The 21,269-nt window shown below is 39.6% G+C and overlaps 1 protein-coding gene across 3 annotated transcripts in view; it reads right to left on the reverse strand.

Moving 5' to 3' along the window:
- The window catches only part of LOC117206179 (protein sickie), a 192,776-nt gene that overhangs the window by 160,217 nt on the left and 11,290 nt on the right, over nt 1-21,269 (reverse strand). Inside the window, exon 1 of one of the 3 annotated variants that reach the window (XM_033445289.1) lies at nt 1,380-2,328. The exons of 1 other annotated variant lie outside the window; for it this stretch is intronic. In XM_033445289.1, coding sequence (XP_033301180.1) covers nt 1,380-2,147 — 768 coding nt within the window. In that variant the 5' untranslated portion in view covers nt 2,148-2,328. Of the gene's footprint in view, nt 1-1,379; nt 2,329-21,269 lie in introns of those variants that run through there. One more of the 3 variants, XM_033445290.1, reaches the window with a different exon arrangement.

Raw genomic sequence — 21,269 nt, forward strand, 5'->3', positions numbered from 1 at the left:
TGTAGAGGAAATTAAAATTAAAAATTGAGAAAATAAGAACAACTCGATTTCGATCGAATCAAATCGCTTGATATTTTTAAGAAACTACACTTTTACCCTGGTTCGTAGTACACGGTGCATTTTTATCACCTGGAGTAAAATGCAGGATATAACTGTGAATAAATTTATTTCGAATAACGTGAATAACGAGTCGTTGATTGTGAAAAAAGACGATTATTTAGCAAATTTGACCGGAGCTTTACCCGCTAAATATTTCAAATCGAAGTGCAATCACGGTGCAGAGAGGAACTCGTAAATCGCAGAGGCCGAACGTCCCATCACTTTTATCAATTCCAGGCCGAAAATGACGAGAACAAAGTACCATCGTATAAATTGCCCGCGGCACAAGTGAAATGAAGTAAAACTCGATAGCGTCGTACCGCAAATTTGCAGCTTGGTTGCCGAAATTAGCTCGATGAGGGACGTGAAAATCGGTTCTTGCTCGAATCTGCCTCGAGGGATGAAACGCGAAAGAGAACAGGAAACGGACTGGCCAACGGATAGAGATAGAGCGATACGGAGGAAGAGAGGGTACGAATAACCAATGAGCAACAGCCAGCAGAAAGATGGAGGGCCAGTGGAAAACAAAAAAAAAAAGAAAGAAAAAAAAGGAAAAAGGAAATGAATAGAATGGGGGAAACGAGACGAATAACGCGCGGAATCGAAATCGAGGAGGTAACACGGAAAATGTCACGCATAAATACGGATAACTAAGCGCGCAGCCAGAGAGGCAAAAGGAACAAATAGAATAACAGAAGAGAGAAGCGATTCGCGTTAAATGTATTCGAGTTCGCAATTCGTGCGCGACTGACGGCAAGCTTTGGCGAGATTGCTTTCGTTTTTCAATTAATTCGTAACGCGACCCACAGCAAACGGGATCTCGCGCATCAACCTCTAGCCCGGCGAAGAGACAAACGACGACGTGTGCTCTTGACAGCTCATTTCCAATTCCAGAATTCGGGTAACCGCGTCAATTATAGCTTTCCGTTTTCCAAATACTTTTATAACTTCTTCCATAAGGTATAGATACGCATAGATTTACTTATCCGGAAAATTAGCAACGATGAAATACAAGTAATCCAGAAGATACGCGATAGAAATGATCTAGATAGTATATACAGTATGTTAAAACCAATCAAATAACTCCATACATGTGAAGCAAAGATATTGATTTATCGAATATGGATGAGACTTATTCACATCGTACGTACATGGTGTATCAATCTTTTGGTCTTTAATTTTATGAAATCGTACAGCCTGTTCATTCTTCTCGTTCGTATTAACATCGCGTCTTCTCGAGAACGTTTCGAATAACGTTGGAATTTTGGAAAATTCAATACCTGCTGCGTAGTTTTGCCCCGATTCTGCCACTGATAGAAGTGTTCAACATTCAGGGACCACCCAGGTGCGAAGCTGAATCCCTCTGTTGGGATCTGGGATGATGTAGTAGTTGCCGCGGCGATCGCTTGTTGGTACAGCGGTTCGGGTAGCTCGGTGTAAAGGCCTCGTCTACCAAACCACCCACCAAAGATGCACTTGTCGTCCACTTGACCTACATCTTGTCGCGATTGCATCAACTCCTTTTCTAACGTGTAAAGCGACTCGAATTCTAAAAACGACATTCCTGGCTCGTTTCCACCACCCGTGGAAGAGACACGAAGCCCGAGAACCATCTCGTCTTGTAGAAAATCTTCCTCAAACACAGATATGTATCTCCTAGGTGAACGTTTCGGAGAAGCTTTCGGACAATACGGTTGCACCTGCGACGTTTGCTGTCGCTCCTCCTGCTGCAAATATCTTTTAGGCGACTTTTTACTGGATTCCACGCTTTGAACACTTCGACGTGGCGATGTCGACGACACGGAAGACTTGGCGGGACTGGACGATGGAGAATCCGTGGCGGATTCTTGCGACTTCTTCGACGAATTTCCAGTTAAAGGCGATATCAGAGATTTCGGCGAAGTCAATTTGCAAATTTTACTCCTCGCGCCGTTATTGTTCCTAGGTAATATCACGGATGGCTTGAGTCCTGATGCACCGGACATCGTGACCACATTGCAACGTGGCAAAAATCGTTTCGAACCACTGAAAATTTCCCGATAAATCATCGATACTTTGTGCTTGCTTTTTCGAACGTTCCATTCGTCTTTTTTCCTGCTGTCGTTCTAATTCTTCACTCACACAATTTTTTATCTCTTGCTATCTCACGTATACGCGTGTCATGATTATTCTATGAAAGTGTAAAAATAATATTGCACACATATAAAGGTCGATAAATTATATTTATAAAAATTTCATCGATGATGTTCTCAAAGAGAATCAATTATCAGTTTCATGTATATAAATGGACATACTTCGCGAAAAAGAGAAGAGAGAACTATACAATGACCTAGGAAAACGTTTCTTTGCACGAAGGAGGAGTAACGAAGGAACGAAATCGCGAACCGTCTTTTGGAAATTATATCGTACGATCCTCCAAGTGTATAGAACGAGCACCCTTAGAAGGATCCTCGGCAGGACTGACGGTGTTTCAAAGCGTCCGATGCGCCACAGGACGACGTAACCGTGGCGCGCTTGTGCGCGGGCGCACATCGCGTCATCGAATCTACAACAATGTTCGCACGGCGAAGCGCGACCAAATGAGAAGCGGCGAGAAGCCGCAATTATTTCACTTACGGCACTGCCACGAAATTTCCAACCAGTAACTTTACAAAGTTACTTGACACCTTTCTACCGAATTTTCACGCACGTGCCAGGTAATAGCTGACTACGAATTCCTTTGAACAACGTGGGAATACGATAGCCTCATCGATTCCCTATACGTTGTATGACGTAGAAGTTACATATCCGTGTGTTTATTCTCTTTTAATTTTGCTTCAATTTTGCTTTGCTATACAGGGTGGTTGGTAACTGGTGGTACAAGCGGAAAGCGGGTGATTCTACGCGAAAAAAGAAGTCGAAAACATAGAATAAAAATTTTTCGTTCGAGGCTTTGTTTTCGAGAAAATCGACTTTGAACTTTCGCTCGGTACGCGTGCGGTACGTTATAACGGATCTCACTGTAGATCGTTGTCTCGATGGAAAAATTAAAAAAAAATTTTTATTCTATATTTTCGACTTCTTTTTTGGCGTAGAATCTCCCCTTTCGGCTTGTACCACCAGTTAACAACCACCCTGTATATTTGACGAATATCAAAAAGTAATACGTACGTACAGAATTTAATAGTTCGCCTTGAGAAACGAAAAAAAACATTCAGCTTATAATAGTTCAAAAAATTGGTTTATTAAAATCAAACTAACTAAAATAAATGGTTCTAAAAAAACCTACTCTTTTATGTTCGTATTAATTCAAAACTTCGTTTCAATGCAAAAAGAAAAAGTGTTACCCGATGATATTAGCAAACATTGCGTAAAAACAAAGCTCTTCCCACTCATATTTTCTTATCTCTAAACTGCAAAGATAATTTAAATGTTTACCATGTATTACAAATTCTAGCGTTGGAAATCGTTCTCCTCTGTATGCTCTTTCTTTTTATCATATAAGAAGCACCGCAACGATGTTCCTCTATTATACCGAGTTGTTAAAGAAATCGAAAGATCGACGACATACTTGTAAGAAAGCACCATTCTAAAACGTCTAGGTACATACTTATTTTTCGCGGTTCCTGTTGGCGAGAGGAAAAACCGCGATAAGGAGACCGACAAAAGCTTCAAGGGTCAATATCGAAAGGTGGTTTCCCCGATCTCCGATCGTCGCGTCGGTGCTATTTTCGAGAGGGGTTCGAGCAAGAAAAATCACAAGCGAGGCGTGTGTACACGGGGGTGAATATTATAAAAGCACTCGAGAAAAAAGAGAAGGCTGTTGGTCTCCTGGTGATGACTGTGGAATCGGCGTCGGTATGGAAAAGGTACATGAAAACGTTCCACCCTCGAAGAAGTCCCCCTTCGTACGACAACGTGACGAGTGTCGGTACAGTGCAAGCAAACCGTAACCCTGACTGGATCTACATATTGATAGCGAATGCTCAGCGCACCAGAAGATTTTGGATGCATGATAAGTAACCCATGACCATCTAACCAGATTTCCTAGTTACGCGAGTAGGGTTAACTGTACGACCCAATACGATTTATAGACAGAGATAATGTTGTTATTTCAATACGAATTAGAAAAATAAAGATATTTTCACGCAATAAAGTATTAGTTTATTAATCATTGATATATTACTTTATTAAACTATAAGTTTGTTAATTAGTTTTTTTTAAATATTAGGTTATTAATAATATTAATTTGAACTTTATGGCTTTATGGTTTTATCAAAGGTCCACTCTATTTTTTATTCAAACACTTTGTTATGAAATTTTTCATTAAAATGGGTATTGTTAGAAGAAACTTTACAGGACTAACGACGAATAGTAGCGAGGAAAAAGTATTATAAAAATTTCATGATAGCAAAAAAATTTATAATATAGCAAGTTTCTTTTATCAGTAAACAAAAAAAATCGATACCTTCGCATCTGTATAGGCACACATGGTGGCGAAGGGGTGATTAAAGAGAGCCCTCGAAATAATTAATAAAGCCACACCAAGCTTATGCTTGTCTGCTTCCCGATTTCTAGTTTCCCATTCAATGGCCTTCCCGGCGACTTACTTTCTCGTTTCCACGAATTCAATATAATAACGCAGACCAACGACCCTGTGGCTTAGCCCTTTGGATCAGGGGCTCCCAATTATTTCGATTAGAAAGCACTGCCTACACAGTCGAAGAAACATGGAAATTATCGAGAAGCCGATGACAACCGCTACCAACTTCCGACTACGCAAAGGGTGGCTTACGGAAAACGTTATTGCCATGTCACTGGCTTCGGGATTATTACGAATCACTTTTTCCACATGAAAGTGAATCCCTCTGTACACAAAGACCCCTCATATACGATCCTCATTCGCTTTCGTTCGATCGAAACTTTCATCGATAGAAGCATCGATTATTTAACTGGTTTTTATACGTTATACTTAATGAACCCATTAGATCAATCCAGTGAACTACTTGTCTAGTAATACTCGTTCTACAACTTGTTGAACGCATAATATACGCGGTATTATATCTTTATCGTTTCAATTGCAATTTCGTTGCCAAATCATTTTATTTAAACTGAATCTTTGTTGTACTGGTTCAAACAACAATGATACCTTATATGTATAACATGACGATAAACACGATAAAAACCAGTTAACATTATTATTAAGAACTATGGAAATATAAAAGATAACTTAATATTTGAACATATAAATATAAAAGTAATTAAAAAATGTTAAATAAAAATGTTTCGTTCAAAACGTTACTTTCGATAAAGATGTAGATATATGTGAAATGCGCGCGCAGCCGATGGCGTTCTATTTAGTAGATACATAATTATAACAGACTTTTGTTTCAAGCTGAAAATTAAAAATAGCTCGGAATTTAATTGATGATATTCAAATTCCGGATAAATATTTCATATAAATCAATAAATCTCTTTAGTACAGATATCTTTAGCATCGACGAAGTTAGAAATTTGTTGCATAAATAGATAGAAACGTTAAAGGTTAGGATGCATAAAACAAGATTACGTCAATGTAATACATACATTTCTTATCGTTAGTAGCGAAGAAAACGAGAATAATTTAATAACTCTTGATGATTAATTTAAACGATAAAACATTGCACAAGCTGGTACAACATTCGTGACAAGTTTGAAAGTGTACGAATAAAAAGATGTATTCCCTTATACAGAAAGCTCTCGTGACTAGTTGATCTTACCTGTCTCTACTCCGGCACACGAAGGTTTAGTTATAATCGTCCCGAGGGCTCAACAAATACGAAACAGGAAATAAAAGAAGGAGATTCGCCTACAGAGTCGATATCACTCGAAAGAAAAAGAATGCCGTGGCACATTTGGACGGTGCACGAATAACCGCGTTATATCTCCCGTACGTGGTTTCGCGACTGAGGGTGGTGAACCACGCGGAATAAATGGTCGATGAGCTCGGTTCACCTAAGAAGGATATTCGAATTCCTTACGAGCAGGACAAACGTCTTAGGAGGGAATTGCTTCCTTCCATACTCGACGAAAACCAATCTCTATCGACTACTGACGCCGTATCGAGGATCTATTCGATTTTGAAGATATTAATTTCGCGGGAAACCATACGTGATTCGAATTCAATATGCTTAGGTAAGCTCATATTCGACTTATTTTCTTCTCATAACTGAAACGTTATTGAAAATGTGCAAGGGTCTGATAAAATATAATTAATTTAGCACACCGTTTAAGCAATCTCAAACAAATTTATTTATTTTTTGTTTTATCGAATATATCTTAGACCGATAGTGTGTAACGTATACGTATTTACGAAGTGTGAAGTGTCGCCATCCCTCGGTAAGAAATAACAACACTAATAGCCTTTCTCTTTAATGGGAAGCTTGAACGGTATGTCGGATCTCGTGAAGGGTCTAGCAGAAAGAAACAGGAATGCAAGGTTAACGCTAGCGAGGAACCATCCTCATGAATGAGAAGCACGCACGCTTTACACGCATATGATCGCGCCGCGCCGTAGCTTGTGGAGAAACGCATCGTCGAAAGAGGGTGAACGTAATTCCTTTGCACCACGTGGTTGCACACCCACGGGACTTGCTTCGCCCCTGGAACGTGACTCATAAGATTTATAGCTGTCTCCGTAAGTATTACTAGACCTTCCGATTTTTCGTGACGTACAATTGGCTAAACGTTCGTAGATCTTCACTTCGTGGAATATATTGTTACGATTGTATAACTATACATGTAGGTATAGTGACTCATAGAAGCGTTTGACTATTTTTAACGGGGAACTTTTAACGAACATGCTATTTGTGTTATATAAAACTTTCAGAAACCTTATAATAACATCGCGAATGTTATATTGACAATGTTTTGAAACAAATTCCAAGATGTATATTACGTAAATATGGAAATTGCAAGGTATCTACTGCAAACATACATCTCATAAAGGTTAGAATTTACTCAGTTTCTAATTACAATTAATGAACGACAATAACGATACTTGATATGTAAATTGTAGAAAAGAAAAAGTTTACCCGAGCTTGTCGTTTCTCGCAAGGGCAGTTTCGCAATTTTTCCAATTGCTCCTCAATCAAGTAAAACGCTGTATATTTCTGACTCTCCGGGGACAACGGTGAATCTGGAGATCCGAATCCGGAACTTTTGCTGCCACTGCTCTTGATCGAAGTTGCTGATATATCCTTTACGTTAGTCGATGTATCCTTTAACGGCGATAAAGGCGACAGAGGGGAACCTATGCCCGAACTTTCCGAACTAGAATTTACAAGACCTCGTCCATTCGAAATCTGTTTCTTCGGTCTTGCTTTTGGAATCAAACTTTTTGTCTTGATCGTATCTAACTTCCGCTTCGCTCCGGAAACCTTCATAACTTTCGATACCTTTGATTTCCATTCGAAAGATTCTCGATATAACTTCAAATCAAAATCCTTCTTTGTATTAACTTTCGAACTTTCGTTCGACAACTCTTGGCCTGAATCCTCTATGTCATTTGTTACGGTTAATTCAAATAATGAATTAATAGAATCTTCCATTCTGATACTTTTAATTTTATTGGCACTGTCTTCTTGAGTTTCCACGTGCTTTCTTATTTTGCTAATAAATTCCGTACTTTCTTCTTTCGTTGTGTCATTCGAATTCTCTAAAAGTGAATTATACGAACATGATAATGTTTCTTCGATCCAGTTGCAAGGTAAATTTCGTTCCTCGCTGAAAGATTTTATATTAGATGGCAAATCCTGAAATTTTTCAGCATCTTCGTTCTTTCTACGCGTATCTCCCTCGCAAGGGGTTGCGCAAGAACGAGGGTGCTCTAAACCGTTTCCATTATCTTTAATGGCGGTATCTTCCATTTCGTTTGATCTGCGCTTGCTTGAAAAGAATTCGGATACGACGTTCTCATATCCTAGCAATCGGCTATCGAACGATTTTAGAAGCCTTAGGCCGTAACCACCAATACAATCTTTTACTTCGTAATATTCTACATTTTCAAAGCAATTGCTCGAGATCGGAACCGATGTATTCAAGGACGTGGGCCTCCTTTTTACAGTACCGGTTTCATGACTGGGAGAATCCCAATCCACGTGGAAAGTTCTTCTCTTTGACGACATGTTAATATCTTTTTCCATATTTGATTATCACTAACGTATTACTTTATTTTATGTCTGTATCGAATCGGAAGTTCTGATGACGCTTAGGTAATTTTATGTTCAATGAGAAACTGTGTAAAAATAAATAACATAACGTTTGAATAGCCATTATAACTTTCTCAAAGTTATCGCACCTTCGAAACAAAATTAAACGAAAGGAAAAATATGTAGCCGGTAATTAGGGAATAATTTAATCACATTAATTACTTGATATCCGTATCAAAACGGAAATTCTGCTGACACTTTCCCATCTTTATTCTTATCAAGCACGGTAATCACAGTTACTACGAAAGATATCCCGAAACACCGTCATATTTATAATCAAGTAAATTACTTTTCACTTTTATTCCATTCGACGTTTCACTTAATTACAAAGCAGATTTAGTCCATCACTAACTTCGACTTCTTAATTCCCTTTGAAAAAGAGAACTCACAGTATCGATCACATACAGATATCCAATCACTTTAATTCGCTTTGCTTCACACTCTAGAAACTCTATAAATACCGAAGCAGTAAGAGCGCGAGTAATCGAAAGAAAAAGGCGAAAGAACGTAAAAACTCGTCTACCAGAGGCGTTGAAAGGAATCACGAAGTTCGACTCGGCCGTCAATGAAACAGATAAGCGTATTTTTGGGTTCTTGCACTCAGACAATAGATGCACTTGCCGAGGGTGCCTCGGGCAAACTGAAACCACCCCTAGGCACACAACCACCCTCCAGCGTTAGATCGGGCGCTAGGAGTATAAGTGGGTGCACATGGAAAAGTCCATGGGACCCTAGGCGCCTAGTCCAGCCCCCTATCATAGCTTTGGGGCTAAAAACTAATTACATTCGGCTACGGGGTTGGTGCATGATCGTACCATATTGCAACGAGCAACACTCGTTCTTACCAATACGTTGTTATGAATTCCACAAGACACGTCCGTCTACCGCTATACAAACCCTTTCGTTCAAACATGTGTTGAGAGAAACGCTTACTGTTATATCTAGGCGGTGCGCAATGGAATAGAAACAATTTTATTTGACAGAGCATAATGGAGATTCTAATCAACGAGAACAAAAACTGATGAAAAAGAGATGTGTGAATTTCGTTATGACGTTCGTGAAAATCAAATGTAAAGAATGAGTATATACGTATAGATATACACAATTAGATGTACGCAATAAATATTTATATTTTACCTTTCCTTTTGTGTGTTTAATTAATGAGATTTTGTTCCAATCAAAGTATGTCAAAATGTAAATATATTAAAACGCAAGGGAAGATCAAATAAGAAATCTCAGTATTCGAATGCGGTTTTAAAAGTATGTTATCGTTAGTTGAGTCAGTGATAATAGATACTTCTGCTTATCCGACGGGTTCCATCTTATTGTTTTCGTAGCGTAATGCGCGCTGCTCATGAATATCATTTGGATAAAATCTCATCGGTCTATCCGACAGCCGTAACAGGGTCTTGAAACCCCATACCACGAACCAGTCACCACAAGACACATCCCCTAACTCTTCATCTGGACCGTAAAAATAGGAGACCGATACGGACACGTTTTGTAAATTGCATTGGTGCATTTTTAACTATATGTATAAACGCGTAATATCTTAAAATGTTTTAACGTTAGTTTTATGAACAATTGTTTTCTTCTAATTTCGTAAAATGTTGTTTGTCGTATGATTAACGATTTCAAATTATATTTCTCTTTATTTAAAGCCTAGATGATATAGTAGTATATATGTAATTATTATCGGTCAAAGCATAAGTTTAATGAAAAATATTGGAAATTCGGTATGCGCGCTTAAGCGTTGAAAATGAAGGGTTCATGCTACGCAGGATTGCGTGGGATATATTTTGACGTCGATTTTGCGAGGGATCGCGGTAGCATAATGGACCTTCAGCGCCAACATCGTGGTCTCCTCCATCAAACTACGTCCATTGCCATTCCCCGATCACGGGGACAGAAACATCATAAAATGTAATCCACAAATATGAGAAACCATAGTATATCTCGAATAGATTCATGAAACAAACAGTAGCTCGTTATCATTTTTTTTTTTTTTTTTTAATATGACGAAAGGAATATGTTCTTTCTAATTAAAAAGAAATTTAACAAGATGGTTTAATCTCCATAATGTCAGAACAGTAATTTTTAATTGAAAACGTGACTCATACTGAGGAAGCTAGTCATACTCCAAGAATGAATCAAACCTCCCCACTGAAACAAAGTCCTCCTGGCCTCGAGTTTTCAGGAAATAAACGATCCGTGCCAAATAGGTCTTAAATCATTACTTTTGAGAATAAGCCAACCCTTCTTCGTCTAGACATGGATTCGTTTCTTTCCCTCTAAGGTTGAATGCGTTAACTTAATTTTCCAGCTCTATCCACGAAACAAATTACTCTTAGCTGTTATACAATCACATAATATAATATAAGTACATATAATCATTTTGTATAACCATCTGTTTTATTATTCGTCTTATTTTTTTTTATCATTGTTATTCCTTTTAAAATATTTTATTGTTACCCGATCGATTCAAGAAACGTTCAATCCATTTGGAGAAGATCATGCGCTTAAGGGTTAAAGAATTAAACGCCGCTGAGAAATTTATCATTAAAATTGCTTAATACTTTCATCAACGCTGTCGCGATGAAGATAATCCCCGAGGTTCGCACGCAAAAGAGAGCTAGTCGAACAACAAAAAATCTCGATCCACTTGCGGGTTGACCACAAGCTCGTGTATTAACGAATGGGATTTCGCGGGTCGGAGCTTACAACTTATAATCCCGACACATCCCGTTATAGGTTACCCGCCTGGCTCGTCCGAAGATTAAGCTTGCACCCCCGTGTGTTGCACACAGGAATAAGCATCCCCCGTGATACTCTGCATCGCTTGCCAATTCCCTCCCCTTCTCATCCCCTTGAATCAGCTTAAGCTGTGCACGCGTGCATGCATCATTTAGCCTCATGCTTTGCTCGCGTAAACGCATCGAATATTATACAATTCCAACTACAATATTGCCGTGATCGAACGAGTAAATTGAATCTGGGAGGCAAACGAGCCTTAATAGGAGACGTGCCTTCCAGGCTGCACCCTTTGTACGTGATTAGAATGATACATCACGATCGGAATAATTAGGCTGACGTGTTTAAGACCGTAGATCTCCGGTACCAGATTGTTGCACAAGAAACTTTGTTCCTTCAAAGTTCATTGATCGATGATAATAATAAAATCTTGGGTAATTTAGTTATGAAGTTTGCAATAGCGACAAACGAATATTATTAACGTGTTTCGATTTAACGAAGCAAACATGCTGGTTACATTTTTGTGAAATTGATTTGCTTTTGTTTATTGTAAAACTGCGAACTTTTACGCGATTATGGGAAATTCGACGATGCAAAAATGTACACGATGCGCATGATATCCAAAAATATATAAGATATCCCAATCAAAGAACTCGTTACGATATTTAACAGATGAAACAAATCTCTGTTTAGTTATCTTGTTAAAAATATAAATTCGGGTAAACATTCGCAGTCTATTTTTATTATGGACCATGTAATTTCAAAATATGATCATTCCATGTGAAACACGTTTATCGACGACGGTCAAAAGCTCGATGGATAAGCTACGCTCGTGCAGAAGAGAGTTAAGTTTCCGACGTAGTTTACCGACGTATCTCGAGAGATGGAGCTTTCGAAGCACTAAACACGAGCGGAAGATCGCGCTTACGAGGCAAGGTCGGACCGAGCTTACGCGCGCTCTGCTCCCACTATGGATTTGCCATTAATTCGAAGCACCGAGAAACTTTTGTCCCGCACGCGCGCACCCTCCACGTTCAAACTACCTGCGGGTTTCCCAAAAAAGGAGCACGTCATAGAATACCATCTGGCAGAAAGCAATTTTGTCATAACTATCGTTCTTTCTCTATCCATATAGAAATGTAGGTCGAATATAATATGCATACTGCAAAGGAAGTACGATGGTGACTCAGACACGTGACGTTGTCAAGCTAGAAATCTATGACGCAACGTTCACATAAACTCGATTAATTATCAGATAAATCGTATTAACGAATAAGTAACAGATTTTAACGATAATCTACCATATTAAAATACGATGAAATAATAGTTAACAGATGAAGATAAGACTGGACGAGTTTCTAAAAAATACATTACAAGGATCGGTTGAAAGGATCTGTTAGCGCCTAAGCCTAGTGCCAAAGTGAAATCACATCTGAATTCTCGGTCACGTACTCGAGAGAGGAATAAAAAAAAAGAGGGAAAAAGAGGAAACGGTCCTGTTCTATGAAACGGCAGAAAACGATGCGCCCCCTCGCGATACAGCGTTTTCACGTCGACGAAACGGCACGAAGCGAGGGGGCGGATTTTCCCACGTGGCTGTTAGATCATGCGCGTCCCGTTCCAGGAAAAGTTTAGTCCGTGAGCCGCGTTTATTGCGGCCGAGTATTACCTTGACTCCTGGAGATAGGGGAATGGAGAACGGCACGCCGAGCAGGAGGGCATTACCAGCGGATCGACGCTGGAAAAGCGAAAGTTGACTTTAAACTTTCAAGGGGATCGTTCCGCGTGTCGCCAGCTTTTGCTTTTTCTCTCGTTTCGCTTATTCACCAGGACGTTTCGTTTCACTTTCCGCTCCCTGTGACGGAGGAAACCGCATTAGCAGTCGCGGATCCGGTGTTGACGAATTCCGTCCCGTTTGATATCACGAACCTAGACATACCGTTTGATTTACGGTTGAATCGCCGGACGAATTAAAACGAAATTAACCGTGACAAGATTAATCGTCCTGTAGCGCTTTTTTTCTCGCTTTAGCATCGGAAGCCGTCAACGAAGCTCTGGTCGATGTTGGATAACGTATTTTGAAAAAGAATTTCAACATATTTTAGTTTATACAATAAACTTTAATATTTGAACGACAACAAATTCATAGAATAATAATTTTATTGTCAACGTTCCGGCATGGTAAGATCGGTGAAAGAATATTATCGGCCTAAATGCGCGCACTCATTTCCTCCGACGAGCATTTCAAAGGAACAACCGTGCGTTTCAACGTCTCGCAGAAAGACTAATTGTTTGAACAAGATTGCGCTCACGCACGTGTACGTCGATGCCGTCGTCAGAAACCGCCGAGAATTAATTGATCTTGATCCCTGATCCTGTAGCGTGTTTATCTGCCACTAATATTCAATTTTTCATTTCGTGTTCTCCAATGGTCATTAACACGCGAACAAGTGGGTAAACGAAACTCGAGTATCGAAGACTCGTTATAACATGGGAAAGGACAGTATCGTTCGGTTTTATGGCTGGCCACTATCTTTCCTTTGCCTTTCATACCCCTCTCGACTCTCTACCCTTACGTTACATAGTATCACGCATGCCTTCACTAGCTCTCCCTTCGCCTTCCAGCAAAACTTTCGAGAATTTACACGCAGACCGCTTTTTGCTCGTTACTTTCTGTTGCACAAAGCGATACGATAATTCATGCGTATGTGTAACCGTTGATAACGACAACCTGGTTTTTTATTAATTCCCTACATTCTCTCATTTTTTGCCCCTCTTGTTTCATCTCGAACGATGACAAAATGAAACGATATTACTACCGTTGTAGATAATTATTTTCATTGCCAATATTTTCTACTTACTAGTATAGACAATGGGTGATTTATCGTTGGACGTCTGACTATAGATTAACTTATACTACTTGTTCTCCTTGTTCGACCATCGTAACGAGCGTCCATACGATATTGTCGATATACAATCTCATCGATAATTCGATAAATGTGATTTTTAGATTACAACAACTTATTGTACAATACTGAGAAGCGTCGGTTCTATAAGCGTGAAATAGAATACGAAACACTTACAGTAAATTTTCCCAATCGAGACTCAAAGCGCTGTTCTCCCTTTACGAATATATCGCTATACATGGGTTCGCCATTATCTTTGCTATTACTTTTAATTGAAAATTATGAACAGGTCGTACATAAGGTACACAAGTACACTGAACATCGACAGTATATAACAACTACATAACACTTCGCTCGTTCCGCCTCATTTACGAGACAGATTTTATAATCGTTTGCCTAAATGTACATTACGACGTAAAATATTAGAATTACAATTATTCAGGACGCTAGTTTTCCTTTGTATCGTGCAACAATTTTCGTCAAATTGTCGTCGCATCATTTCTATTTACGATGCAATATAACATCACTGCGGTAAATTTCAGGATCACGACAAAGGTTAATATATCGCGGCAGAAATTATCTACGATGATTTACTAACGGCCCCCCTAAGAGCTAGAAATATGCGGTTCTCCAATACATTCTTAGCAAAATAATGTCACGCTGGGGTGAGTAGCACGTGGAATCTTTCTTTTTTCTTGCTTTGGCCCGCGATATTTCCCGAGGTACCCCAAAGAAGCGGTATTAGGGCTTAGAATTTGAAACAGCCTGAGCCAACCAGCCAACGAGCCCTGGGGTTGGAACGTTACAGCTGCTGTCACATAAATATCCTGGAAACACCCCCCCCTGCCCCGAATTCTAGAAGCACGGGTGGTCCCACCCCCTCCCCCTCCCCCGCAGTCCTCGCGTAAAGTTGCAGAAACTCCACTGGTATTGATTCTCAATTCTTACGACAACGAAAGTGAGAACAGAAAAGAGTGGAAGAAATCGAGGAGGAAAGTGCGAGCGAAAGAGGGCTTAGGTTGGAGAACTTTCGAGGTTCCATATATCAACAACGCTTTCTTACAACTTCGCAATCAAAAGAAATCACGTTGTACCGATAGACATACGTTTAACGAGAAGTTACAAGAATCTGTCGAAAGAGATTGGAGGGTTGATGTTCGATCTACTTCGAAGTTTATCCTAATTCCGAGTAATATTCATAATATTATCATGTTAAGGGGCCGACGTTAGTTTTAATATGATTAAAGTTGTAGTTTGGTAGCGTGGGGATGCATAATAATGTGCCGCGCGCCAGGGTAAAGGGGTAAAGAAGACTCGATAGCGCGATAAGTTTAGAACTTCGTAACCTTGACTAAGTCGAGAGGGGGGTAATGGAACGATCAAATTCGGAAGATTCGAAGGTTTCATGGGTAAAGTTTACTTAGTAATTCCATTGCGAGTTAAAATTCACTGAATCTGTTATTCAGCTGTTCGAGCGAAGCGAGACGATATTTTTTATTCGCAACAACTAATTATTCATAATCGATGCGTTTCTCCTCGCTTTATAAACGATTGTCGTTTATCTTCGAGCGTTGGAGAATTACTTAGGTATATTAAATTTTCACACGCATAATTATACGTATAAATTAAGTTATACGCACGGAAAGATTTTCGTGCACGATATTTGATCGTTATTTAACTACTAGTTCGATGTGAGTTCAATTTCCTTCTTATGCTTTGGCCCCTAGAGGAGGTAATACGATAACGAGTGATATTAGGGACACGAAAAGCCTTTGATCGAAATTTCAAGGACGTACACATTAACCGTAATAGTGTCATTACGTGTCCTACAGTCAGTGTCTAGTTTCACGTAAATACGTCGTACAATTCTACACGTAAGTACTTATCACTAATTGCACGATGATTTATGAGATATTTAAGAAGGGAATAATTAGTGAAATACCCGGGGTGCATATGTAAACATGTCTCCCTAGTGTTGATATGGCAATTAATATCGACTTTTGATTTACGACCGCCTTTATTCACCTATCGCGATACCGGAATTTCCTTATATATCTCTCGTTCCTACGAGCCTGATATTCAAATTACCAGAGGAAATGTGCTAGTTTCGTGACAACTATTTCTCGTTGTAAATCGGCACTTTAAACGAAACTGCCATCGAAATACATTTAATAAAAAAAAAAAAACATTTAAGATAAGAAAATTTTCTTAGCTCAGGAACTGTTTGTTTTTTATTGAAAAAGATAGTAAGATCGCGTGTCACTAAAACGACACGAGTAGAATGATCCTGAAATTATCTACAGGGTGGTTGATAACTGGTGGTACAAGCGGAAAGGGGGTGATTCTACGCGAAAAAAGAAGTCGAAAATATAGAATAAAAATTTTTTTAAATTTTTTTTTTTAATTTTTCCATCGAGACAACGATCTACAGTGAAAATTCAAAGTCGATTTTCTCGAAAACAAAGCCTCAAACGAAAAATTTTTATTCTATATCTTCGACTTCTTTTTTCGCGTAGAATCACCCCCTTTCCGCTTGTACCACCAGTTATCAACCACCCTGTATATTAGCAGGAATTGCGATAAAGATCTAAAAGCAATACGTTGATGGTTGAACTCATAATGCTTTTCTCTCTTTCCATGTCAAACTTCTGATTAAAAACAGACAGACAGAACTTTCGACGAATGAGCCGATATATGTATTAAGTTCGAAAAATATCCTTCTCTTACACACACGTCGTTTACAACGACGTATTTTTATACAAACATGAAACCTAATCTGCCGAACGTTGTGATCTTTATTTTGATAGAACCAAATGGATCGTACGTAATTCGATAAAATAATATAAAACGAGAAATATTGTGCGTCCATTATTTCCTTATAAAACGAAAGAAACTTTTCGGACGAAACATATGTATAAAAATTTAAGAAAATAAAGGTTAGAAGACGAGGAAAGGATATTGCGTATTTATGATACGCCGAAAGAAACGTAAAGAAAGGCAAATGTAGAAAGAAATCTGCAGAAGAGAGAAAGAATAGCTCACGGCACGTAAGGTCTGCCCTTAATCGCGATGCGTGACAGGGGTTCTACCAAACAACCCCGGTAATATTAATCTTCGATTAAAGGCTTATCGTGGCACGTGGGCATGGGCGCGGAAAATTCGGCAACGCGAAAAACTTGGGGAGCACCTTATCTCGCCACTCCTCAACTTCCCTACTTTTGTGTACACGATTTAAAAAATAACCTCAAACCTTCGTTCAGATGGTTCTATAAATCGCATTTCTTCAAAAATCGTTTTCATAGATTACAGAACATGTCTTATATTTATTCAGCCAGAGGAGAATTTAACGCCAGAACTACTAGCCCCGACATGACCAATTTATAATTTTTCATAACGATATCATAGATTTACAACGGTGCAGTTTCGGGATTTTCAACGACTTTTTCTAAAATATTAAACGTGTTAGTTATTATTGTATTGTACATAGTATATGGGTAAAAGCTTGCCTCGAGTGTATTATTTTGTAGTTGATTCAAAGTCTTATACGTTTAATCGTCGATAATTCTAGCGCTAAGTGTTTAATTTCCATAATCAGCGGTTAAAATTCGACGACAAATGTTCACGCACGTTGACTAAGATATTCATAAATTCCATAATCGGAAGACCTATCATCTACGAGGTTAAATATATCTTCGTAGATCCTCTGGAAGCAGCTCCAACTTAATCCATAGCCCGCTAGTTAATAATTTTGGTAACAGGACTGCAGACTCTGTCTCGACGGTTATTAAGTGTTGCGTTGAACGAAAACTGGAAGCCGAAAATGAAACTTTACTTCTAGAGAATTCTCGTATTCGAGGAGAGCGTCTCGTCGTGGAACGATCCGCGCGTCCACAGAAATAAAACTTGACTCTAATCGAAGCGAAACGAACAGTCGTATGAAATTGTCTCATGACGATATCTCGAGTCGTATTCGCGATATCGATGCTACAACGATAACCACCCTCCTGTTCTGTGTGTGCTCAATATGTTGCGAGAAACTCGCATCGGGGGCAGAGTGCCTGAGAGAAGCATTCACGGAGATATCGAGGCAATTCCGGAACGATGGTTAGGTCGATCCTCGAATGGCTAATCGATGCCTGACCGTGCAAATACGCTCGAAGGGCATTCACACGAGGCAAGGTACGCATCCCCAAGTCGGCTTTTCACCCCACGTTCCTCTCCCTTATGCAATAATTTTTACGTTGACACTCGCGAGATCTTACGGTGCGTTTCTCCATTCTCCATTCTCCATTAAGCGTATATTCTTCCTATCCTCTAAGACTATGGAACTGGCAATATTCGCGTACGATAGATAGTCTGACGATAGTCTACTGACATTTCGCATGTAGGTACGGAACGAATACTTGACAGACTTGAACGAAGGGACACCTCTTGCAAGAAAGACGGGCTTTGTTGAAATATATTTTGATGATATTTTTCGTGATCGGTAACAGTTTGTAAGTTACAACGGTGAATATCCGAGTATTTTTATAGATTCTTTCCTTTTCAACTAGGACTTAACTTTCAATAAATAAAGATTACAATATAGATAAGTATAATTTGCCTGATTTCCCGATTTTGATGTTATTTAGTGGTTGAGAGGGTGTACTTTAATACAACGTAGCTAAAAAAGGGAGCGATTCATTTGATCCAGAGATATGAGCAATATCTGACAAATCCATAAAGTTGTGCGAACTCTTTTAAGAAATCGATATTTCTGACGTAAATATTTTCCAAGAGAACTTCGCGTGTTAATTTTCAAAAAATAATTGAATTGTCTACGAGTCAATTAAGTTCGCAAAACCTTCGTATAGAACGAAACAGAAACAGACGAGAAAGCATGTCGGTTTAATACAGCCCAGCATACTAAAATGTACAGATAACCCCTCGAAAGGCAGCGATCACTTTTGCCAACCGTTTCTATGTCGCAAGAGGAGACAGAGCTTCGTCGTACGCATCTACGTATTTTTCGGTAAATTTAGCAAAAGAAATAATCGACCGAGGCAGCGAAAATTCGACAGGGATTTTGGGAAAGCCGCAGCGTGGAATCTTCATCCAGGCAGAAGTTTTCGCGGTAAAGGCACGTTGTATGACGCATGGCAAGATTCTGCGCGCGTAAGCCAATTTAGCGCTTTCTCACCCTCCGAGTGTTGCCGGATCTTGCAGCAGAGAATGCCCTCTCTTCGGCGTGTTGCGAGAGGTAGGCGTTGTATCTTTAATTATCTACGCAACGGAGGGACGGAGGTGGTCCCGAGGGATTCAGCCAGCTACCAAGAGGGTTGCAAAATGGTATCATCTCGTCCTCATGGCCGGGGCGTGGCTCACTCGACACCCAAAATCTCTTCGTCTTCGTCTGTGTAGCTTACCACTCGTCCGAGAGGAGTAGGGAACGAAACCACCGCTGGAAAACCTCGACCATTTAGCGGCAGCTTTGCTGAGACCAGTTAGCCACACGCTTTTGTCTCCCGGAAAAGAACATCCGCTGAGACCATAATTTCGTTTCACTTTCGCATCTATCGTCGGTACGATGGACCTATGGTTGGTATGGTAGATGGACCTATCGTTAAGATCACCGGAAGAGTGACGTACGGTGATTAAGAAAAGTATTTGCTCGTCATCGTGTTTATCGTAGTATTTACATACTAATTAATCAGATCCGAGTATATTAAATTGCGTATCGTTTAGTAGTACTTTCACACATTTGCAAAGATTTCATACTACGAAAATGAAACGTGGATCCTGATGAAAAAACCGTTTTATTGGAAAATACGTGCAAATACTTTCTGTAGCCGCTGTATCTAAAAAATTGTCAATTTTGAGGGCCGACTGAAAGCGTTCTTTTGATTTATTCTCGCGTCGATCGAATGTACGAATCGTATCGTCGGTTTAGCAGAGAAGTGATACGTTCAAAGGTTCGTTGATTTTTCAAACTCCGCAAAAATTAATTTACGTTTCTTCTTTACTGTTTTACCAACCCATAGACTATAATAACGCGAAGGTATTCTTACGAATCGTTATTTGATATCTTTAACGAATAACTCTGCGGATATAAATTAAGGTAAACTGGGTTTAGCTTCTTTTCCATGGCAGAAATCAGTTACGCGTATTGAGAGCGTACAAGCAGCGAACGAGTTGGCACACAGCTGAGAGCAAACATTCCCTGCTTGCTCGTACTTCCCATACACCGTTTTGTACTCTCAACAACCTGTTTCTTTCGATGCTCTAAATATTCTTTCGTTTACAAGCATACGTCCGGTACGTTAAGTAACGTTAACGATGCAAATGAACGACACACATATTTCCAGTTCTTCGAGTTTCCATCGTGCTTTTGATAATACGTTGCATTTTATTCCTGCGTTTCGCGAATGTTTCAATGAACCACGACGAAGCTCACCACGCTCTCGCGAAACGCGATTGATACTCAAAGAAGCACAGATACAATTCGTCCAACGAACATCGTGAAAATTTCGAATCTAAAGATGCGAGTCAATTGTTCAAAGTTCAGAGGCCAACTTCTAATTTTAATGGAATATTTATCGAAAGATCGATAATCGCTTTGAATGGCGCGATAGAACAGCGTCACGGAAGCGCGGCAATTTTAGCATTTTGTCATCCGCACGAGGTCTGCTTGAGTCGTGTAAAGGCCCTCGACACCGACTGACGTCGAACGCAGAAGGTGGAAAAAAGAGCAGCGAGGACGGCCAACGGCTCGCCGACGACGAACGAGAGTGAAGTTCGGTCATTCGCGCGGAAAATTATCCGTGGTACGAAGAGGGGACGACAAGGTCGCGATCGCGTACAGACAGCTCGACGCAACCGCGCCTAGGTGGATATTAATTAAGACAGTCATTAGGAAAAAGCGACGAGTCGGCAGTGCATTCATGTGGAAAATTATGCTTGGTACCTCCATGCCATTGCGGAGAATTCCCGCGTTCTCTCCTTTTTTTCTTCCTTCTCTTTCACTCTCTCTTTCTCTCTCTCTCTCTCTCTCTCTCTCTCTCTCTCTCTCTTTGCCGTGTACACCGTTGGAAAGCGATAAAAGTCTTCGTAACATATTGCACGTATAAACAGTCGTATAGCGTGTAAAATAAAAGAAAATGGCACTATGCGGGCTTAATTGTAAATCTATGAAGGTTTAACATATAATAATCGGCAACTTTTGCGCGCAATTTATATCTTACCATGCATCTCTGTTTGTTATCAATTTAAAGGGTTGTATGTGTATTGGTGATTATTATTCATCCGA

The sequence above is a fragment of the Bombus bifarius genome, unplaced genomic scaffold, assembly GCF_011952205.1.
Source record: "Bombus bifarius isolate JDL3187 unplaced genomic scaffold, Bbif_JDL3187 scf7180000007996, whole genome shotgun sequence".
NCBI classification, from domain to species: domain Eukaryota; kingdom Metazoa; phylum Arthropoda; class Insecta; order Hymenoptera; family Apidae; genus Bombus; species Bombus bifarius.